The sequence below is a fragment of the Battus philenor genome, unplaced genomic scaffold (assembly GCF_028537555.1).
Source record: "Battus philenor isolate CCGP_79_NKW_IND1 unplaced genomic scaffold, ilBatPhil1.0.hap1 SCAF_7, whole genome shotgun sequence".
NCBI classification, from domain to species: Eukaryota; Metazoa; Arthropoda; class Insecta; order Lepidoptera; family Papilionidae; genus Battus; species Battus philenor.
The window spans coordinates 7,791,994-7,811,183 of NW_027181737.1; the positions used below are offsets into that span (position 1 = coordinate 7,791,994).

Below are 19,190 nucleotides of genomic sequence, written 5' to 3' on the forward strand. Positions count from 1 at the left end.
GCCAAACGTATTTATGGGAGGATTTACCATAATCGCACACGTTTGGCAGGCGGGTTGCCGATCGCAGTGTGGTATTATGGTTTGCATAGAATGCTGCTACCCAGTCTCCGGAAACTTGTGAGCAGTGGCAATCTTGTATAATTAATGCACAAAATGTGAATTATATAAGATTGCATCCAGGGAGTCGAACACGCAACCCACAATATCAAGTCTAAGTTCTTTATCGCTTGGCTACAATCGTTCTAAGGAAAGATAATTTAAAATAAATTTATTTAAACGCCGTAAGCAAAACATCCTTTTTTGAACATTTTCGAAATAATATTTTCATAATATATTTCGTAACCAGGTACCAACAAATTCTTGTGCATTACATCCCTATAGCCTAGTTAACTAATGAAAGGTGAGTCTGATAAATCAAGGTAGTGTTTTTCTCGCCTAAATACAGTTAATAAAAATAACATTCAGAAATATAAAAACAAAGATAGAAATAAACAAAATATCTCCTTGTCTGACCTGTAGCGTTATGCGAAGTGGTCAAACGTTTGACATATCCTCATATGATTTTTTGTGTACGTGTTGAAAGTGTTATCATCTCTAAAATTAAATATAGAGGAGCGGTTACACATCTATTACTAAACGTAATAGTATCAAATGTGGTAGTCGAAAAGGTTTCCGAAAAAATTTTATTTTTTACATAAAGGGAAATCTAAAACGTGGATAATGCTTTGTCTTTGTAAGCTGTATAATTATGATAAAATTAACTTATTTACTTTTTAAATTGTATTTTCAATAATCACGAGAAAGTCATGCAAAGGTCCAAGAGAAGAAAACGTGAACGTGGCGATCCATGTGGCGACCGCCGCCCTTAGATTTCCGGGAATCAGGTTGTGAAACTGAACAGCCCGGTCTTTCCATTCTTTATATACCGAGCTAAGATCTGGATGCGCAGAATTCTGGAGCGTTGAAAAATTGAAGCTCTGGAAATGTGGTGCTGAGACAAAAGCCGAAAATCCCTTGACGGTGCACCTTACCAACGTGTCGATCCTCAAAGAACACAGCATAAAAGAGTGGTTATCGGCGACTAACTAAATACGAATTCTGAATTTGTTTGCACATGTCACCAGTAATGAGGACTCAATAGAACTTTTGTTAGATTTTCGCAAAATAAGAAAATATGTGGAAATCTTTTTAGCATATATAGACAGGTAGATTAATAACACGATGATAATATACATAGATAGATAATGGCAATGGTCTTATTAAAAAAATGAAATGAATGTTCAAAAAAATGAAATCATTGTATTTTAATAATAAAAAAACTGTCCTGTCGAAAAATAAGTGCTTCATTTATTGATAATATTGATTTGTCATATTACCTCAGTAATAATATGTATTGGAATTCGAGGTACATAAGATTCATTACGTCAAACGTACTGACATAAACCAGATTCGCATAACTAGGGATATAATAATTATGTAACTCGACAATTTAATATGGATGTTGCAATTAAATACCAGTTATCAGGAAATGTTGGATCTGGGTCAGTTTATTTGTTATTTATTCGCCTGTGTATTACAGGGATTTTGAATTAAGATTACAATCTTTTTACCATTATTAAGTACGGATACGTTGATATAATACTTGCGTAATAAAATGTGAGTCCGGCCGCATGTGTACTGAGAATAGGACTGTCCACTTTCACTCTCAGGGCAAATGTTACTGACTCGTTTGCAAGTTGATTGCATCATTGGGTGTGAATACTGCTTTACATTTGTTTTAATATTATGTTCTTTCGCATTCCTTAGTTTTTGTGTTATTCGAGAATGTTATATTTTATCTCGACTTTCAATGCATGCGTCATTGGTTCATTATTATTAGTCCTTTTCAAAACGTGTTTTAAGATGTAAAACGTGATAATATGAATTTTATTAAATCTGGTAGAATTCGGACGATTAGTTATCATAACAACAATTACATATGATTGATATGCATTTTATAAGAGTATATGTTATTAAAAAACACTCTATGGACTTTTAGTTAACCTATAGTTCGAGCTCTACTTAAAATAAACCAATCAAATTATATTTACTTATATCTCCGCCATCACATTGCTAACATTACTCGGCATATCCGATTACAATTTAATTAATATACACCCAACGTTTACGACATTCATTGCATATTCGTTGCATTGTGCGCCATAAAAGTAAAGTATTGATTACAGTTTTTAGAACAATAACATATCATACTATGATTTAAAACTAAACGTCTTTAAATGTTTCTTATAGATATTCTGCCGTAAGAGGTTCACTGTTGGACATAGTCCTACCCGATAGATTTCTAATAATAACTATGCGTATACAAACTAAATTAAGTACGGCACGTTTAATTCATAACGTGTCTTATTTAAATTATTAAACTGAATCTTTAATGTCATCTGCTGGAGTTTGTAAAGTAGGTTATCTGGTGATCTTAAATATTAGGCGCAGCATTATCGAGTTTCGGGACAGAAAGGTAGAAGTTTTGAATTATTGTTGTGAAGAAATTACCTCAGTATCTTTCAATAATGAGGCAGTAGTGACTTACTTATTACCCTATTACTATTTACTCGTCCACTACCTTTGATTTTAATAAAGTAAATAGCGAATTTTCAATGTTATTATTCCTAAAATATTACATTTGTTGAACACTGCGTACATTTAATTAACTTTATGTGTTGTTCATAATTAATTCATAAATTCTCTATCTAGATATCTGTTCTTGCAAATGTACTATACATGATTATTCAAATATGATTTGGTACTCAGGTAAAGAGTTCATACTGTTGTTAATTATTTGCAATGTATTTAAGATTTGGACACAAAAAATTACATCCATTTAATTCTAAGTAATTTACAGTATACCTTGTACTAATGTTATTAATTATGAAATATTAATTATTGATTAAGGGTGATTTTTCTACGGAGTGGACCAATCGCGATCATTGTACATGTTTCTTCCGTCATTTGGTATTCTCTTACAGATTTGTTGTCTGTTAGCATAAAAGCAACGATAGATTTTACCTCCTGGCGGTTCATATCTCTGCCTAGACATTATAGCTCTCCTAAATGATGCCATTTCTCCTTTGTATCCACACCAGTGATCTAAACAATAATACTTTAGCTTCACCACGGCGTGGCCGGATCTTAAAAGTATTTCGTTGGTGTTTTTAAGTAACTCTTTTTTCTTAAGACCTTTTTCGAAAGGAACATAAGGGTTTAGATCACATAAAAGTTCGTTTGCGTCTTCTTCACAAATAAATTCGTCCTGGGAGAGAATATTTCGTTCATTCTCTCTTACTAAAGTTCCGAAGTCTCTTAGCTTTACCTGTGTATCTTTTTTTTGACAGACTCGCGCTCCGTCTGAATATAACAAACAGTCTACTAAGTAAAATTTCTTATACGGTATAATGTTCGACAAGAACAATAATTTATCAACGTTTTTGAAATAATTAAAGCGGATATTTTCGCAATTATAGGTTAATTCAAAGGAACAACTCGATATGTTCAATTCTGGCGATGTAAGTTGTGTAATTGATGAAAATTCGACGGCATTGCAATTTGATTCGGAACACTCATAAAAAATTGGATTTCTTCTAGGTATGTAAGGGTCGTAGATTGGTTCATTTTTTAAGTCATTTGCACGTCGAGTTGGTGAACTTATGGCCGTACACACGGGGTGCTGACCCTCATCGATGAAGCAAACAACGTCTTTATTATATACCTGTATAAATCAGTATTTTGTTAATGTCTTAATTATAACAGTGTTTTAACATAATATAATACGATAACGTAATGCAATTTTAAGCTTTAAATGTTTTTAAATCGGTTATCATAATTATGACAGAATTTTTTTTTAAATTAAGATTTAGATTTGAAATCCTCCTCATAGTTTTAATTGCGGTTAGTATTATAAATTAAGGGAGTTTTCAAATGTTTTACGTTTATAAAGTAAGTTTAATGCATACCGCATAACCTCCAGTCAGCAGTAACACAAAAGTATAAGTGACTAGACATAAAAAAATACAACACATGGCTCTTATATTACATAACACGCATTGAAGAAATTGTAAATAACAAACTAGGAAGTCGGATGCAATAAATGCTTAATTATTTATTCGGTCGATTGAGAGTAGATGAAGTATTGAATAGAAAAGATTAAACTCTCATAACATCGAGGCAACGACATTCAAGATGTGAAGGTATTATTTTTTCTTAGTTTAATTGTAAGTTTCTTTTGTAGATTAGATTAGATTACATAACACGTTTTAAAGCCTTTTTTACTCCCGGGGAAACCCTAATGGTATGCCTGTTAAGGAACGAATGAGTTATGCACTTTTATAAACAGGAACCATGTAGGAGTCTAGTGTAACTTTTTTGTTGCTCCTGCGGCGGAAGGTTATCGCATAAAGAATTTCCTCAAGAGGAAAAAAACGACGTGATATAATGATTTCCGTACTTACGGTAGCTGGTGAAAAGCTTATACTTATAGACTTGTTACATTCACTTGTATTACGCTCTTTAAATTGCTTCAGTAATGTTTATGCTAATGCAGTATCGTTATGTGCTTAGTGCAAGATATGTTTTTCCAATTCTAATTAATGGTAGCTTTATCTTTCTAGTAGAGCTGTTCTATATTGTTTTAATGTTGTTTATTCCGCGACTTTTGACAAAAAGTTTAGCTAACAAAAATAAACTATGAAAAAGTCATTTTAAAAATATACATTTTTATCGTATTTTAACTATGGGTTTGCAAGTAACCAACTGTACATTTGTAAGTCACATTAAATAATAAATTTTTAACTATATAGTTTCAAAAATTAATTGAATTGTTACTGTTCTTAAAAATGAATTTGATATTAGCTAAGAAAAATTGAGTAAGTTGTTACTTAACTAATAAAGCGAACATCATATAGTAACATCAAGTTACAAAATGTTTTTTGTATGCCACACCGATCTAAACAGTTACTAATTGAATTTAGAAAGTGTAACTCTAAGGTTAAGTTTCTCTAATTTGACTTGAATCTACCATTTGACAAATGAAGTTTAAACATTTTTATTATGTCGTTCGGTGAAATAAAACGAGCAGGAACCTCGCTCTATGTACACAGATGCAATATTGTGTATTTAATTATTTTTAATAGAACGATAAAAAAACTTATTTACTCCCGAGAAAGTCCTTAGCATGTTAAGAGACAATATTGGTGGTTGGATAAAAGGTTAACGAACGTGTCTAAAATTGCGTAAGGCAAATATTTTTTTAAAATAAATAGGGATTTAAATACAATGTGGAGATTTATAAATAAATTTTAAATCATTATAAAATTATTTTTTTCATTATGCAGTCGCAATGGAGACACGAAACACACAATTTTTTAGATGCTGGATTTTTTTGTTATTGGTTATGAAATATTGGTATACATATTTTTTGTATTGCGTACTATTTGATTACTTTACTAAAATAAAATAAAATAAAAGGATGGTGGAGGTAAAACGTAGAAGACCAAATGATAAATTCAATAATCTTATTACATTTACTTACCAAGAGAAGAAGTTTCGGTTTAATCATTGTTCATCACAAGAAGATCTGGTATTCTGGAATGAAAAAATTAAAGTAATTATGCACATTGATAGTAATTTTTTTTTTGGGAATTTTCCATATTTTATAAGTTAATTTTCGATAATAGTTGAAAGTAATGATACTACCGCTACCCATATACGTAACCATAACCACTAAATTACAAAAACTGCGCAAGCCGAAATAACTTCAGTGTCGGTAGATTGTTCAGAGTATTATTGAGACCCAAAATTTTAAGTGAGTTTGTAACAGTATCAAAGTGGAGTACTCGCGTTCACGGTGTTCTAGTTTCGTCAAGGTTACAAGTAGGTATTGGTGGCACGTTATAGTAATCGTATGTGGCTTACGGTATCGTTGTGAATGCTTTGTGATAATGAAGCTGCACATGGCCACTATGTCTGTACATAATGTTACTTTATAAATATATTTAAAACATTTTACTAATATTTTTGGACAAAGAAATTCCCCATTTATCGATGTAGATATTGAATTGTCTTAATTATTTTCTAATAGTAGCCTGTGAGTTACTTATTCGTATTATACGCCTATTAACGACAAGTACATCAATAATTTATTTTTATTTTTAAATAATTAAAATAAATAATCTTTCGGAATAGTATCGTTGCTTATGTCGGCAAAAAGCAAAAAATTAAGGCAATGTTTATTTATAGAAAGTATCGCAAACAATGGGACATTGAACGATAGTGAAAATGTTAACGCCTCTTGCATATCAATCGTACAATTTGTATTGACGTTGAAACATGTTGCATGCTTGGCTCATGGTTGTCAACTGTTATTGAAATGTGGGATCCAAATGATAATGTAACCCGTTCAGTTGCCCCTTGTGGAATGCAGACTACGTACTGTGAGATTTTCGGAATTGTATCGATAGTGGTTCTTTAGGAAACAGATGTTTAGTTAAATATATAATGTAAATTACTTCTAATATACAATAAACATTTACATAAACTCATCTCTTTATTTTAGTATTCCGTTATCAAAATATGTTATTACATTAAATGAATGTTTTGATGTGGAATACAAGTAGTACAAATATAGTTGCTTTGTTTATTGCCACTCAAAACACTATAAGCGACAGACTTCACAACAACAACATCTCCATCTATGACAAATCACACTTAGACATTACAGTACGATGCACCAAAGTCTAGCAATACACAGTTTACAAATCGCTTGGCTTCCGGGGACAGCCACTCCCGCTCCCGCCTCAGCGCACAGCGAGGACGTTCCGAGGTACACACATATCCCTCCTTCGATCGCTGAGTAGCCCTCGCTTTCATCTCACATCGTTGACTTACACTCATTATACTATATACTCACACACGTATAGTCTACCTCCTTGCAAATGTCTTTGTTCAACGGGCTAAATCGGACTAGTTTCATTTTGTCAATTTCAAAAAAAAAATTAATTAAGCTGCAAAAGCCTTCGGGCCAATAAAATCAACTTCAATAGATACAACATATAAGTTAGTAAACCTACATTACCTAACCGAATTACTACATAAAAAAAGGTTTACTGCTGCACTTCTTGTTGAAGCAAAATATTTCCATAAAACTTAAGGAATGTCCCACAATAAATGAAACGTTTATTACAGAATGCTATTTTACATTTTTTTGAAACCTAACTATATTTTATCAAATTTATTATCAGAGTTATATTCGACGTTTATATATCCGGCTTAGGAATTTACCCCGTAATAAGATTTTATATTCCAAGGGAATATATTTTTTATTATTTTTAATTATTCATCGTCATGTATATACTTTAATAAAATACTAATTTTACTTTCCTATTGGTTTTATGTTTTGTTAGAATAATATTCAATAATTATTTTATCACTTAAAATGAAAGTTGGCGTTTATTAAACTGACCAATTGTGAGAAGGCAATTGCGTTTCATCGTAATAATCATTTCAAGTTTTTGTAATAAATGTAAGAAATGCGGATGAGTAATTCGATCGCACGGTTGCGGCTGTGGTTTCATAAGTATACCACGAGACTTACCCGGTTGATTAATGTAATGTATGTTAATATTTTTTCTAGCTTTGTGTCTTATTGGTAATACAATATAATTTACTACAAATTTGATTTTAAAAAATCTTTTATGTGCAAAGCGCATCTTTTAGATAAAATAAATTTGCATAAGAATAATAGTTAATTTTTGGCCATAGCGTGTAATTTTGGTAGGTTGAATTACGAATTTTATGATGTCTTGATTGGAATTCAAATTGGAGATTGAGCGTAAATGATTAAATATGATTATTTTGTCTTATTAACAAAGAGCAAAAACATAACTTTCACATGACTTATGTTAGCTTATGCTGTATTATATTTTAAGAGTGTTACGTCACTTGTTAAATGTTAAATTAAATTTTAAATACCTCCTGGGGCGTATAGATAATCGCCAATAAGAAAAGTAAGAGCTGTAAACGCTCTTTAATCAAGAATTATCTTCTTGGTTATAACAATACCGTTTTTTTTTATTTAACAATCTTTTGTGGTATACTATTTACTGTTTCACATTCGTGCTAAAATTTACACCAGATTCAATATTTTTTAAAAATATTTTTGACTGAATTTGATCTTTGACGAATAATAATGCCTGTGGAAAGGCACAAACGTCACAGAAAGTTGACTTCGTGAATCATGATGAGCGACAGTTGAGTGATGGGAATATCTATTTTTACGTGATATTAATAATGTATTAAAATATATAACTTTTATTTTTTTAAATGGTCCATAAAAATCAAGTTTAAAATTTATCACGGTTTTGTTCGAAGTTAATATATTTAGTCAAAATAACGTGTCGAACATAGTCTTTTTTACACCATCATCCTTCGGAAAAAGAGTAGTGTTCCTTCGATTGTGACATGCGGACACCATAATAATGTAATGCTCCTAGACTTATAACACAGACTGTAATTTTCGCTGGTATCTTTACTACGTTTTTAGACAAATTTAAAAAAAATCATGTTTAATTATAAGTAGAGATATATTTCATTACAACCTTTAAAAGTTAGACTACACATTTTTTTATGATTTCAACGTGTATATGATTTAATTATTTTTAAGTTTAGACACATACATTGTATGGTTCATCGTCGTAATTTGAGTCGCAGGACTGTTGCTTTTTTATTTCCAATAAGACCAGTTGGAAGTGGTCTGCATCCAGCGTTACTCGACGACCTAAACAAGGTCATCTTGTAGGTGGACGTTCTACTCTGCGCTTGACGGTCCGTGGTCTCTACTCTTGAACTTTAAGGCCCCAGCAGCATGACCACTGCCAATTGATGTGGCTACACTATATGTGTACAAATAACAAGTGGTTTCAAAATTGTTTATAAGAGATACAATATCACTATTTATAATTATATAACCAAAACTATAAGGATTATACTTCTTTGTTAATATACAGTACAACCGTTAGCATGTTTCGATTGCTCGAATACTTAACATCGTTTTAAAGGATAATCAGAATGTATAATTAGTAATAAGAACAACCGTTGAATATACAGAGCACTTATCAAAAGCTAGCATCTCACATTCCTGGCGGTGCGCTCTGCGCGTATGTAAATGATTGCGTCGTCCACCTACTCTGAACAATTTATGCTATTATTCATTTTATCATGTAACCTTGATATTATTTGATAACAATAAACAGTTATTGATTTTGTAACTGGACTTTCAAATTGTTGTGTGAGAACCAGGTATTTTATTAAAGACAGATTAAAGACTTAATCAACGACACGGGTAAATCAAATGTTTGCGAGTTTTAACATTTATATTGCACGCCTTGTATTTTATGGGTGAAATAAAAGTATAGTTAAGTAGAGTGAAAGTATGTCAGTAAGATTGGTTTCATTAATATCATAATTTCGTTTAGTTTCATCAGCACGCCAATTTTTACCCCCTTTTATGCAACTCAAATATTATGTAAAAATTGTAGTAGTTTTATATGTTACAAAATAAAAAAGTTCCTTCAATTCATTTAGTGTCAATAAATATTATCGTAAAACTTAATAAAGGCATCTTAAAATAGCATGTAAGTTCACATTTAAGCAAAAACGTTGTAAAAAAAATTGTTCAGAACTGAATAATTATGTAAAATCGATTGTATGTGTTCTTTTCGGAAGTGTAGCGAACGTTGACTGAGCTCTATTAATACAATGATCTCGTTTTGCCTTTTAAAAATAATGGTTCCGTTGAACTTTTTATAACCAACCTAATGCGATAATACGAAAGAAGGCGTCGGAATTTATTCAAAATAAGATATGCCTTTTCAATATTATAACCCAATTATTGTCATCTTTCATGTTTGATTAAAATTATATATTATTTATTACAAAACAATTAGGGGCTATTTTCTGGATTACTATTTGTTTGTGTAAATAAAACAAAATTACAAACAAAGATGCAAATACAATAAAACTGTTACGGATTATTATAAATTAAATATAATTTATCAAGACTAATTCTAGCAAGCAACACTAATTCTCGGTTCAATTTAATCTTTTAAATTTATTTTTTATATTTTAGGTAAATGAACTTAGGTTGTGAATATAAGGACATTACATTCATTAATGTCAACCGAGCTATGCCCACTGCAAGGCACAGGCACAGGCCTCCCGAAAAATCACCACCATGATCGGATTTGCTTTGCCTGCATCCAGCGACTTTTTGCGACCTTGGTTTGTTGTCAGTCCACCTAGTGGCGGATCTGCCCACGTTGTATTCATCGGGTCGTGGTCGCTACTCACGATCCTTTTAGAACCAACGGTCGTCGGTTTTAAAAGGAATGTGCCCTGCCTTCTGCCACTTGAGACGAGCAATTTTTCAAACTATATCGGTGGTTTTGGTGCTTCTGCGGATCTCTTAATTTCTGATTCGATCTCACAGCGAAACTGTATCTGCGATACTATACACAAGTTTATACCGTTCGACATAAAAACTGTTTAAAAATTATTAAAAAATCATTACCATTTTCGATTTATGCCATTATTAAAAAGTAAGAGATTTATGTAATTAGCTGTTACCTCATTCGTTAGACAATGAATCACTTAAAAAGTTAACTTCCGAACGGACATGAAAAGTAGCGTGTTCAGTGGCATGTGCCAATTATTCACACGCGAAAATCTGCACGATAAAGTTAGTTTAATAATTCATAAATAATACATTATGTCCGGTAGAAGAAAACATGTACACATTTTGTTGCTATTAACACGAGTAACAGAGAAAGAGTTTCTTAAAATTTCGCAAGTAAACGCAAAGACGTTTTGACTGTGCTTAGAGAAATAAGTTAATATATTTCTGGGTATTTATCGATACTATTTTCACAACAACTTGATTTCTAGATTATTTTGCAACTGTCAAGGTGAAATATAAAATGTGGATAGTTTTATGTAATTTCGTATCCGAAATTTACATAATTTTTATTCTCCTGGCACTATGAAGAAAATGCAAATATTACTCAGAAATTATTTTGCATAGAAATTTTTTTTATGAATAAATTGTTTACGAATAAAAACATACCACGAAATATTAGCTATGAAATACTTTTTGAATAATAATAAATTAATTTTTCTAAAAGATTTCATAAAATTTTGCAAAAACAATAAATTTGAGAGTAGAACCATGTTCGCAGTTTTTATATTAAAAATTGAATGTGTCGTTTTTGATAAACTATGTCTTCACGGCTTGCGTGTCACGCTATGTCATTCTATGGTTATATCCAATTAGGTATTTAGGAAGGACAGTTTTAATTAGCATACTGTCGTGTGTAATACAACTATGATTGAGGATCATGTAACCTAATGGTAAGTCATGCTTCAAGGAAGTCATGCTTCGATCTTTTAATTTTTAGCTACAGTATAAATTTATAAATTTGTCTCATTTAATTATAGATATCATTGTTTAGCAATAAGTGCTAAACTTCGAAAAGTCCTGTTTGTGGCTTACATCTAATGAAGATTTAGAGACAGTAATGAACTGGATATGAAAATAAAACTTTGTACGCGATTTTAAATTAACGTAGTCGTAATTAAAATTTAGATTTAACCCTTAATTAGGCGCATTAAGAAAATCACTCAATTAGGCGCATGGGGTCTTAAATGACCCCAAAAAAACATTGGGAAAGGAGTATCAAAAAGGAATAAAATTTAATGGATTTCTATAGTAATTAATAAAGTTCTTTAATATACTTAATTTTAAGAAACAAATACTTACTATGACATTAAAAATATTAAAAAAAAACTAAAATAGTGAAACTCTCTTTAAACTAATTTTTTTGGCATAGCCGAGATCAACTTAAGAAATAAAGTTTATTCAGCCTCATCAGCGGAATTTTCTGTTCTGCATCCGACGCAGTAAATGCTTGAGTGTTGCTGACAAATAAATTTACGACACTTGAAACATTTTGTTAGCACTTTTTTGTCGTCCTTTCTAGGACATGATGAACAGCGCCTGCGCTTAGCTGTCGATTGATAAACCGCCTTGTTCACATTATAAACTTCATGGAACCGTTTTCTTGTTGTCGCTGGTATAGCACGTAGTTGTATGCGACGTTTTTGGTGATCTTCCGCAAGTGCCGCAGCTATTTTCTTCAAGAAAAACCGTCTTGAATATGTCAAAGTCTTCTCAATATTCGCTTTGTGTATGACAAATGCCAGATATGTATATACTCCAGGTAAATGTAAAATAATATTTTGTGCTCGGGTCCTTACTGCGTTCGATGGTGGTACTTTACACCATTTCACTTTCGGGCCAATTCTCTGAGTATGTCGAGATAAAAAATAATTATCTTCCGTCTTCCGATGTCTTGGATATGTTCAGACTCCTCAATTTCGCTTTCTGAATTATGAGCACTATCAATGATAGCATCGTTTAAAGTTTCGTCTTCCGAATCCGAACCAGCGACATCTTGCTCTTCATCAAGCACTTCATCCAGCCATTGCAATACTTGTTGGTCGTTAGGCATTTCAATTAAAAATAAAGAAAAAGCATAGAAAAAACTCAAAAATACATAAAGAAATCATACCGTATCAAAATACACACATACAAAAATAAGTAGTAAACAATATACTAAAATAAACACAAAAAAACAACAAAAGTAAAAACTTGCCTTCGCCAAAAAATGTAACGTAACTGGGCGCATGGGGTCAGCTCTCTAAAGGACAGCGATGCATGCATATGCGTTAATGTTCTGGATGTGACTAATTTGCGTACCCCGGGGGGATTGAGGAAGCTAGAAAGAGCGTTAGTACGCTCTGAAGACTGTAAGCCATAATTTTTTGAATTTCAAGTGGCCCTGACCCCATGCGCCTAATTAAGGGTTAAGTTTTCTGAATAAAAGGTTAATCTATATATGTATAAAATTTGAATGAATGAAAAATTGATTTCTGTATGTATTTCCGATGGTTCATTCACCGTCATTCATTTTTTTTTAATTCTAATACTCTCTAGCAGAATCTTATGAATGCGATGACTATTGAAACTGCGCATTTGACATTTCGCTGTGATGTTTGAATTCATTAATTAAAGCTAAGTCAGCACGTCTACAGGGTCAGTTACATTGTTACAAAAAAGACTGCTCTGTGTATTGAATTATTTGTTTTTGCTCACTCAAAGATTTATGTAATAGTTTGAGACAGACCTGGCATGTGGTTAAAATAAAATTTTAATACACTACATCTCATAAACATAGTGTTACAAATTTGTTAGCTATCATTAATATTCAAAAAACGTTACTATCTATTAAAAAGAAGCTAATAACTAAATTAAATAAGGAATTGTTTATTTTTATATTACAGTTATTTAGATTAGATACATTTTTCTAAAAGGTAAGATAGCGCTTTTTCAAATTTCAGTGCAGTTGTAAAGAAAAGCCGATAAAATATAAACAATTGTTCCTAGGTAAATATTTCCGTCGTATATTAGGTCCTTAAAAGTCAACTTGTATTAATAGATGTGTTAAAATGAATAATGGAGCGACTATAGTCATATATTTTGTAATAAACCTTGTGATGTTCACTTCTAAATTTTACAATGTTTACACAAGTTAAATGGCCTTCAAATTAAACATTAATATAAATAACGATAGTTTTTTAAACTTTAATTTATTTTAGAGCGAAGAATGTAGTTTTATTTAAAATCTTTTAGGAGTTAAAAATAATTTCAAGTTAAAAAAATTGTACAACTTTTAGTAAATAATTTTAGAGATATTTTAATTAATAATATATCACCAAATTCCATTGGTAATAAAAACTTAGAATTGACACTTATCATATTATTATTTTGAATGGTAATTAAAATTAATTTAACTTTATTAGTAATCGTAATAGTATCATAGTATTTTTCGTCTTTGTTTTTAATTATAATTACGATCTTATTTGGATTATATTTTTTTATTTTCGATGAAATTGCAATTGTATTTAAAATTTTCGTTTGATTATAAACTCATACGGTTGTTAAACAAGTCTATGGTAAATATTAATGCTTATTAATAAGAATAATTAGTCATTGTTAACATAATGTAAGGGTTTTTAGGTTATTGATATGCCTTGTTAATAAACAAATAAATAATTAATTTTAAACTTTTTCAATCTCATGTAATGCGTTTATTAACTGTTTAATTATAACAATAGTTACCTTTTATTTCTTCTACCTTATGTCATAAAGTCAAACTGAAAGCCGCAACGGGAGTCTTAGTAATTTTATTTACACAAGTTTTCCTTTATAAAAGTTGAACTAGCACTTGTATCGTGGATCGAAAGGAACTATTCACAATATATTATCTAGTGTTACTACAATTGTTAAAGCGAAGTGTCCCCAATACTTCCATTTAAACTAACTGTTGGAACAAAAGATATTAGAAGACAAAACGTCGCGTTCGCGATCGCATCAGTTTTAAAATTCGAACGCGTGTTGCGCACGCGCTGTCTCTGTTGTAACTGCTCAATGTTTCCCGCCAAAACGAGCAAAGACAGTATCTTATAATTGAATGCAAAGATAATTTTTTATTGCGATTTCATGAAATCTACTTAATATGGTTAATCTTTAAAGTAATACGTTAGACTATTTTGGTAACAATAATTTATAGCTTGTTAAAATTTGTATGTACTCGTATAAATCATTTTTTTATTCATACGAAGTGGGTTGGGGATTGTGTATCTTCTTCCCGGAGGGTCCAAAAAGTATTTTTTTACACCGTAATATATTCTGTAATGGCATTTAAATTAATATTTCAATTTGTATTTATTTATTATAGAATCGATGTAAAGCGACCCCAATATTTGCATAAATTAGTTGCGTACACTATATATTTAAGTAACTAATTAACTTTTAAAGAAATTGTATAGTTTTTTAAGACAGAATAAGAAAATGCTGTATAATATTTACAATCTAATAACGTATATTCATCAGTCAAATTCGTTGTTTTACAACAAGTAATTACCTCGAAATTTATTTGTAAAAATATGGCCTACCATTAGGGGTACGCGGCGCAAAACCTAAATTATATCTCGCGAAGATATTCTTAGGTAAAAAGTTGAGTGAAAACGTATTACGAACTACTCCGTTCGTATTTCGTATTTGTATTACTTGTAATATTATTACTGTAATATTAGTCCGGTTTTGATTAAATAACTTTTTGATAAAATTAACTCAATTGGTTGTGATTGAGAATGAAAATCAAAGTATTAAAAGCAAGTTCTTAATAAATAAATAAATTAAAAAAATAAATATTTCAACAACAACCACAAAAACGAATATTTTTTTAATTGTAGTGTGATTTTATTTTTATCTATTAGTATATCCATTAATCTTAATTACTTAAAAGTAAATCACAGAGTTGTAAAAACTATGAGCCCATAAACCATTAAGAATGTTGAACAAAGTGAAACAAAAGTCATGTACCCTTAGAATATCTTCAAGGACATAAGAAAAATTCATTATATCTGTTTTTGTGTTGGATGAGAAATACAATTAATTATTGTTACAGTCTGTTTTATTCATTTTTACAAAAACAAGCCAGCATCCTGTTATGTATAACCGAAATAACATATATGATAATAGTTAGTATAAACCCATGATAGTAGTTAATGTGAGATTAGAATATATATCGGTAAAAAGGAAATTAATAATTAGTTCAAAATGTACTGATTTCATTTACGGGTTATAAACTTCTGAAGGATATAGAAATAAATCGAAGCAGCTATATATTGTTTAGGAAACATCATCATATATATATATATATTTAATACGTTAAGTAACGTTACAATATATTTAAGTATATATTAACGTTTCATGAAAAATCTGCATTTTGCATGTTGCATTTCCATGCCATCTATATTTAGTAAGCAAAAACGTTACACATATCGTTATTATTATCTTTATTCATCATGTTATGATTCAAGATGCTGTTTTTTCATTTTCATATTTTTAACATAGATGACGCTAAATTAAATAGTAGGTTTCAACCAGTGTCTGGAATTCTTTTAAAATAACTACCACACAGTGGCGTACCTAGGGGGGGGGGGGGGTGCGGTCCGCACCGGGCGGCACTTACCTTGGGGCGGCATTTTTTATATTTACTTATAGTTGTAAAAAGCAACTTATTCATTTCATATTTATTTTCTTTCTTGAATAATAAATGATTATTATGATTATTAGAAGAATAAAATAGTAAAACGAGATCAGATGCTGGAATATTATTCAATTCTATGCAATCTTTTTCTTTTCTATGTTACCTTTATTTATGGTAACCCGTGCTTTTGGAAATTAAGGTCGCTCAAAAATACCTGCAAGTAAAAGGGTTAAATGTCCACCAATGCCATATAAAACTAAATTCTTTGCAAACACATTTCATGGAACAAAGAGATACGCTATTACAAAACGCTGTTATAGCAGCCAAAATAATTTGTGAAGAGTTGGAGATATCGACTGAGCGTCGAGTTAGAAGGAGAAAAAATATGAGTGGAGAAAATTCGACGTGGAGACGTGGGGCTATCCTTAGAAGAAGAAGTACGAGGAAAAATGTTTTTATCTATGGACAGAATTATAAAGGAAATAAAAGAACGCTTCGATCAGTTGCATGGCCTTATAAGAAAATATTCGTGTATAATACCGTGTAACCTACTAAATGAAGAATTTGAATGTCAAATAAATGACTTGATTGACATTGATAAAGAACAGTTCCATATTGAAAGAAAAAGGATCCAGGTTTTAAGGCTGTACCTACACTAAAAAAAGAGGCAAAACATTAGAAAAACGGGGAGAAGGGCCCTCTTGATATGCTAAAATTTATTCAGCGGTATAGGTTGGAAAATTCTGTTTCCAACATTGTAATTTTGTTAAGAATTTTTTTAACAATTTAAATCAGTGTCGCTAGTTGCGAAAGAAGCTTCTCAAAATTGAAGTTGTTAAAACGTTATCTTCGTTCTACAATGAGTCAATTAAGACTACAAAATCTTGCAATATTGTCAATAGAACAAGATATTACAAATAATATAAATTTTGAGAGCATTATACTCGATTTTTCTAGTTTGAAAGCTAGAAGAGTAGATATTAATATATAAATATATTTACGAGTGCATACAAATATGTGTAAAAAAATTTACTCTGTGTATTAATTAATATTGATTAAATAACTTAATAATTTATTTATGTGTTAATTATTTATTTATTAATTAATTTATAAAAACCACTATTTGATTGACTTATAATAAAAGGGGCGGCAAACTGGAGATCGCCCCGGGCGGCAAAAGTTCTAGGTACGCCACTGCTACCACATATTAGGAAGCAATACTTTACATGTCTCAACACGTGGACTGTAATGTTATATTTTAATTTTGATAATAACTCCTGCACATCATATAACGTATGAACAAATTTCTAACATTTTCTATTAACTTATTATTCGCAATTGTCTTTTAAACCTTCTCATTTAATGCACGATTTAGGTACCGTATCTAAATAAAAGTACCTCAATAAAATATAATATAATATAATATTTAAAATCAATGACATGTCATTATATAAGCTGTTGAAATGAATAGCTCTGAGTTTCTCTCTCATTTTATATTGCGTAATTGCAGCAAAACTACTCATATCTTAACAGAGGAGCTGATAAAATTTCAGACGTGGACAGGTAAAATTAACTGTTAAGGTTCTACATAAAAGTAGTTTAAAGTAGAAGTAGTGTTCCAACGGGTGAATGGTATTGCTTACAATTTTGTGAATTTTAGCGAGCTTTTTTCTTTTTTTTTTTTCGAGTTAGATTCTTCAAATTTACACTTTTTATTTTAATACTAGGAAAGAACGGTCAAAGACCATTTTTAATATATGGTATCATAATAGGAAATTTCTGCATTATCATAAATTAATACCAAATTGATTCTGTTCACACAAGAAAAGCATTGCTTTGCTTTGTTACAAGGCGCTAACAGTCCTGTTATGACTTGTCCATGTATTGGATTGTAAAACCGAAAGCTAATATTAAAATTAAAACGAAAGAACTTAAAAAGGAAAAAATGTCGCTAAAGTTTGTGTATACAATGATTGACTTCGAACGATTAGAACAGCGGTCATGAAGATAAGCGAAAATTCAGCAAAACCTCTTATTCGTCTTAAGTTAGTGTTTTATTTCCAAAGATCCCCGGCTTGATTGCAGGTGAAAATAAGTGCTTAAACGTTTTTAAGACAAAATAAATTTAACATTGTCGAAATAGAAAACTACAACACGGTAAAGGGTATGTTTGAAAAGGGTAGAAATTATTAATTTACGTTAAATTTTAAAAATAAACATAATATAGAGTAATAAAACATATATACAACTAAAAATGTTACCGATATCTTATAAAATAAGCGCAAACTAACAGCCTAATCCGGTAACAATAGCATGTATAGACCCGACCCGAGGTTCCTGACAGAACCCTCGAATTTTGCCTGTTTTAATCCTTACCAGAGTTGTAAAATTTTGAATTGTAATAACTACTGCATTGATATCTAGCGTGTTACAACGATTAGATATTTAAAAAAATTTAACTTTATTTAATTTTTTTGCACCGCTCCATTCGCTTTAACAATATTTAAACTAAAGAGCCTGACATTTCGTCGTTTTGTGATTTCAGTCTAAGTGATTCAGACTTGTATGTACTTTGAGATTATATTTGAGCTAAGATGCAACCTTTGCTACACATATACGTACGTATATTACTAATGTTTATAAGTAGTTTTGAACTTACCTTTTAAATAAACTTTTTTTTTTATCAAAAGAGTTAGAATGTAAATTATTTCTCTTTATAATATCGAGTACAGATAGATACAACATTTTGTTAAGCTTTTCGAAAGGCACTGGAAGCAGGCCGCTTCCAACAGGTCGTATTGAAAAGACACCATGTCTACTAGCGGTATGGCCTAACTGATGATAATGATTATTATATTTTTTATGTAAATAGAATCTAATAGACTTAGGTTTCTTCAAATAGTATCGAGTGTTTCGAAATGGACATAAAAAGGATATAAAAATTAAATAATCACAAACTAAATACACATTTTT

The 19,190-nt window shown here is 30.7% G+C and overlaps 2 protein-coding genes across 2 annotated transcripts in view; both read right to left on the reverse strand.

The window, feature by feature from the left end:
- The window catches only part of LOC137930900 (uncharacterized), a 40,681-nt gene extending 26,110 nt beyond the window's left edge, over positions 1–14,571 (reverse strand). The window contains exons 1-2 of the mRNA XM_068774252.1: positions 14,282–14,571; positions 5,582–5,634 (exon numbers count right to left, since the gene is read on the reverse strand). Coding sequence (XP_068630353.1) covers positions 5,582–5,608 — 27 coding nt within the window. The 5' untranslated portion in view covers positions 5,609–5,634; positions 14,282–14,571. The remainder of the gene's footprint in view (positions 1–5,581; positions 5,635–14,281) is intronic.
- On the reverse strand, positions 2,960–4,073 carry LOC137931112 (uncharacterized). The gene is made up of 2 exons (XM_068774512.1): positions 4,008–4,073; positions 2,960–3,763 (listed from the first exon to the last, which is right to left on the reverse strand). Exons 1-2 carry the CDS (start codon positions 4,071–4,073, stop codon positions 2,960–2,962), a joined length of 870 nt encoding a protein of 289 aa, XP_068630613.1.
- Positions 14,572–19,190: the final 4,619 nt, after the last annotated feature.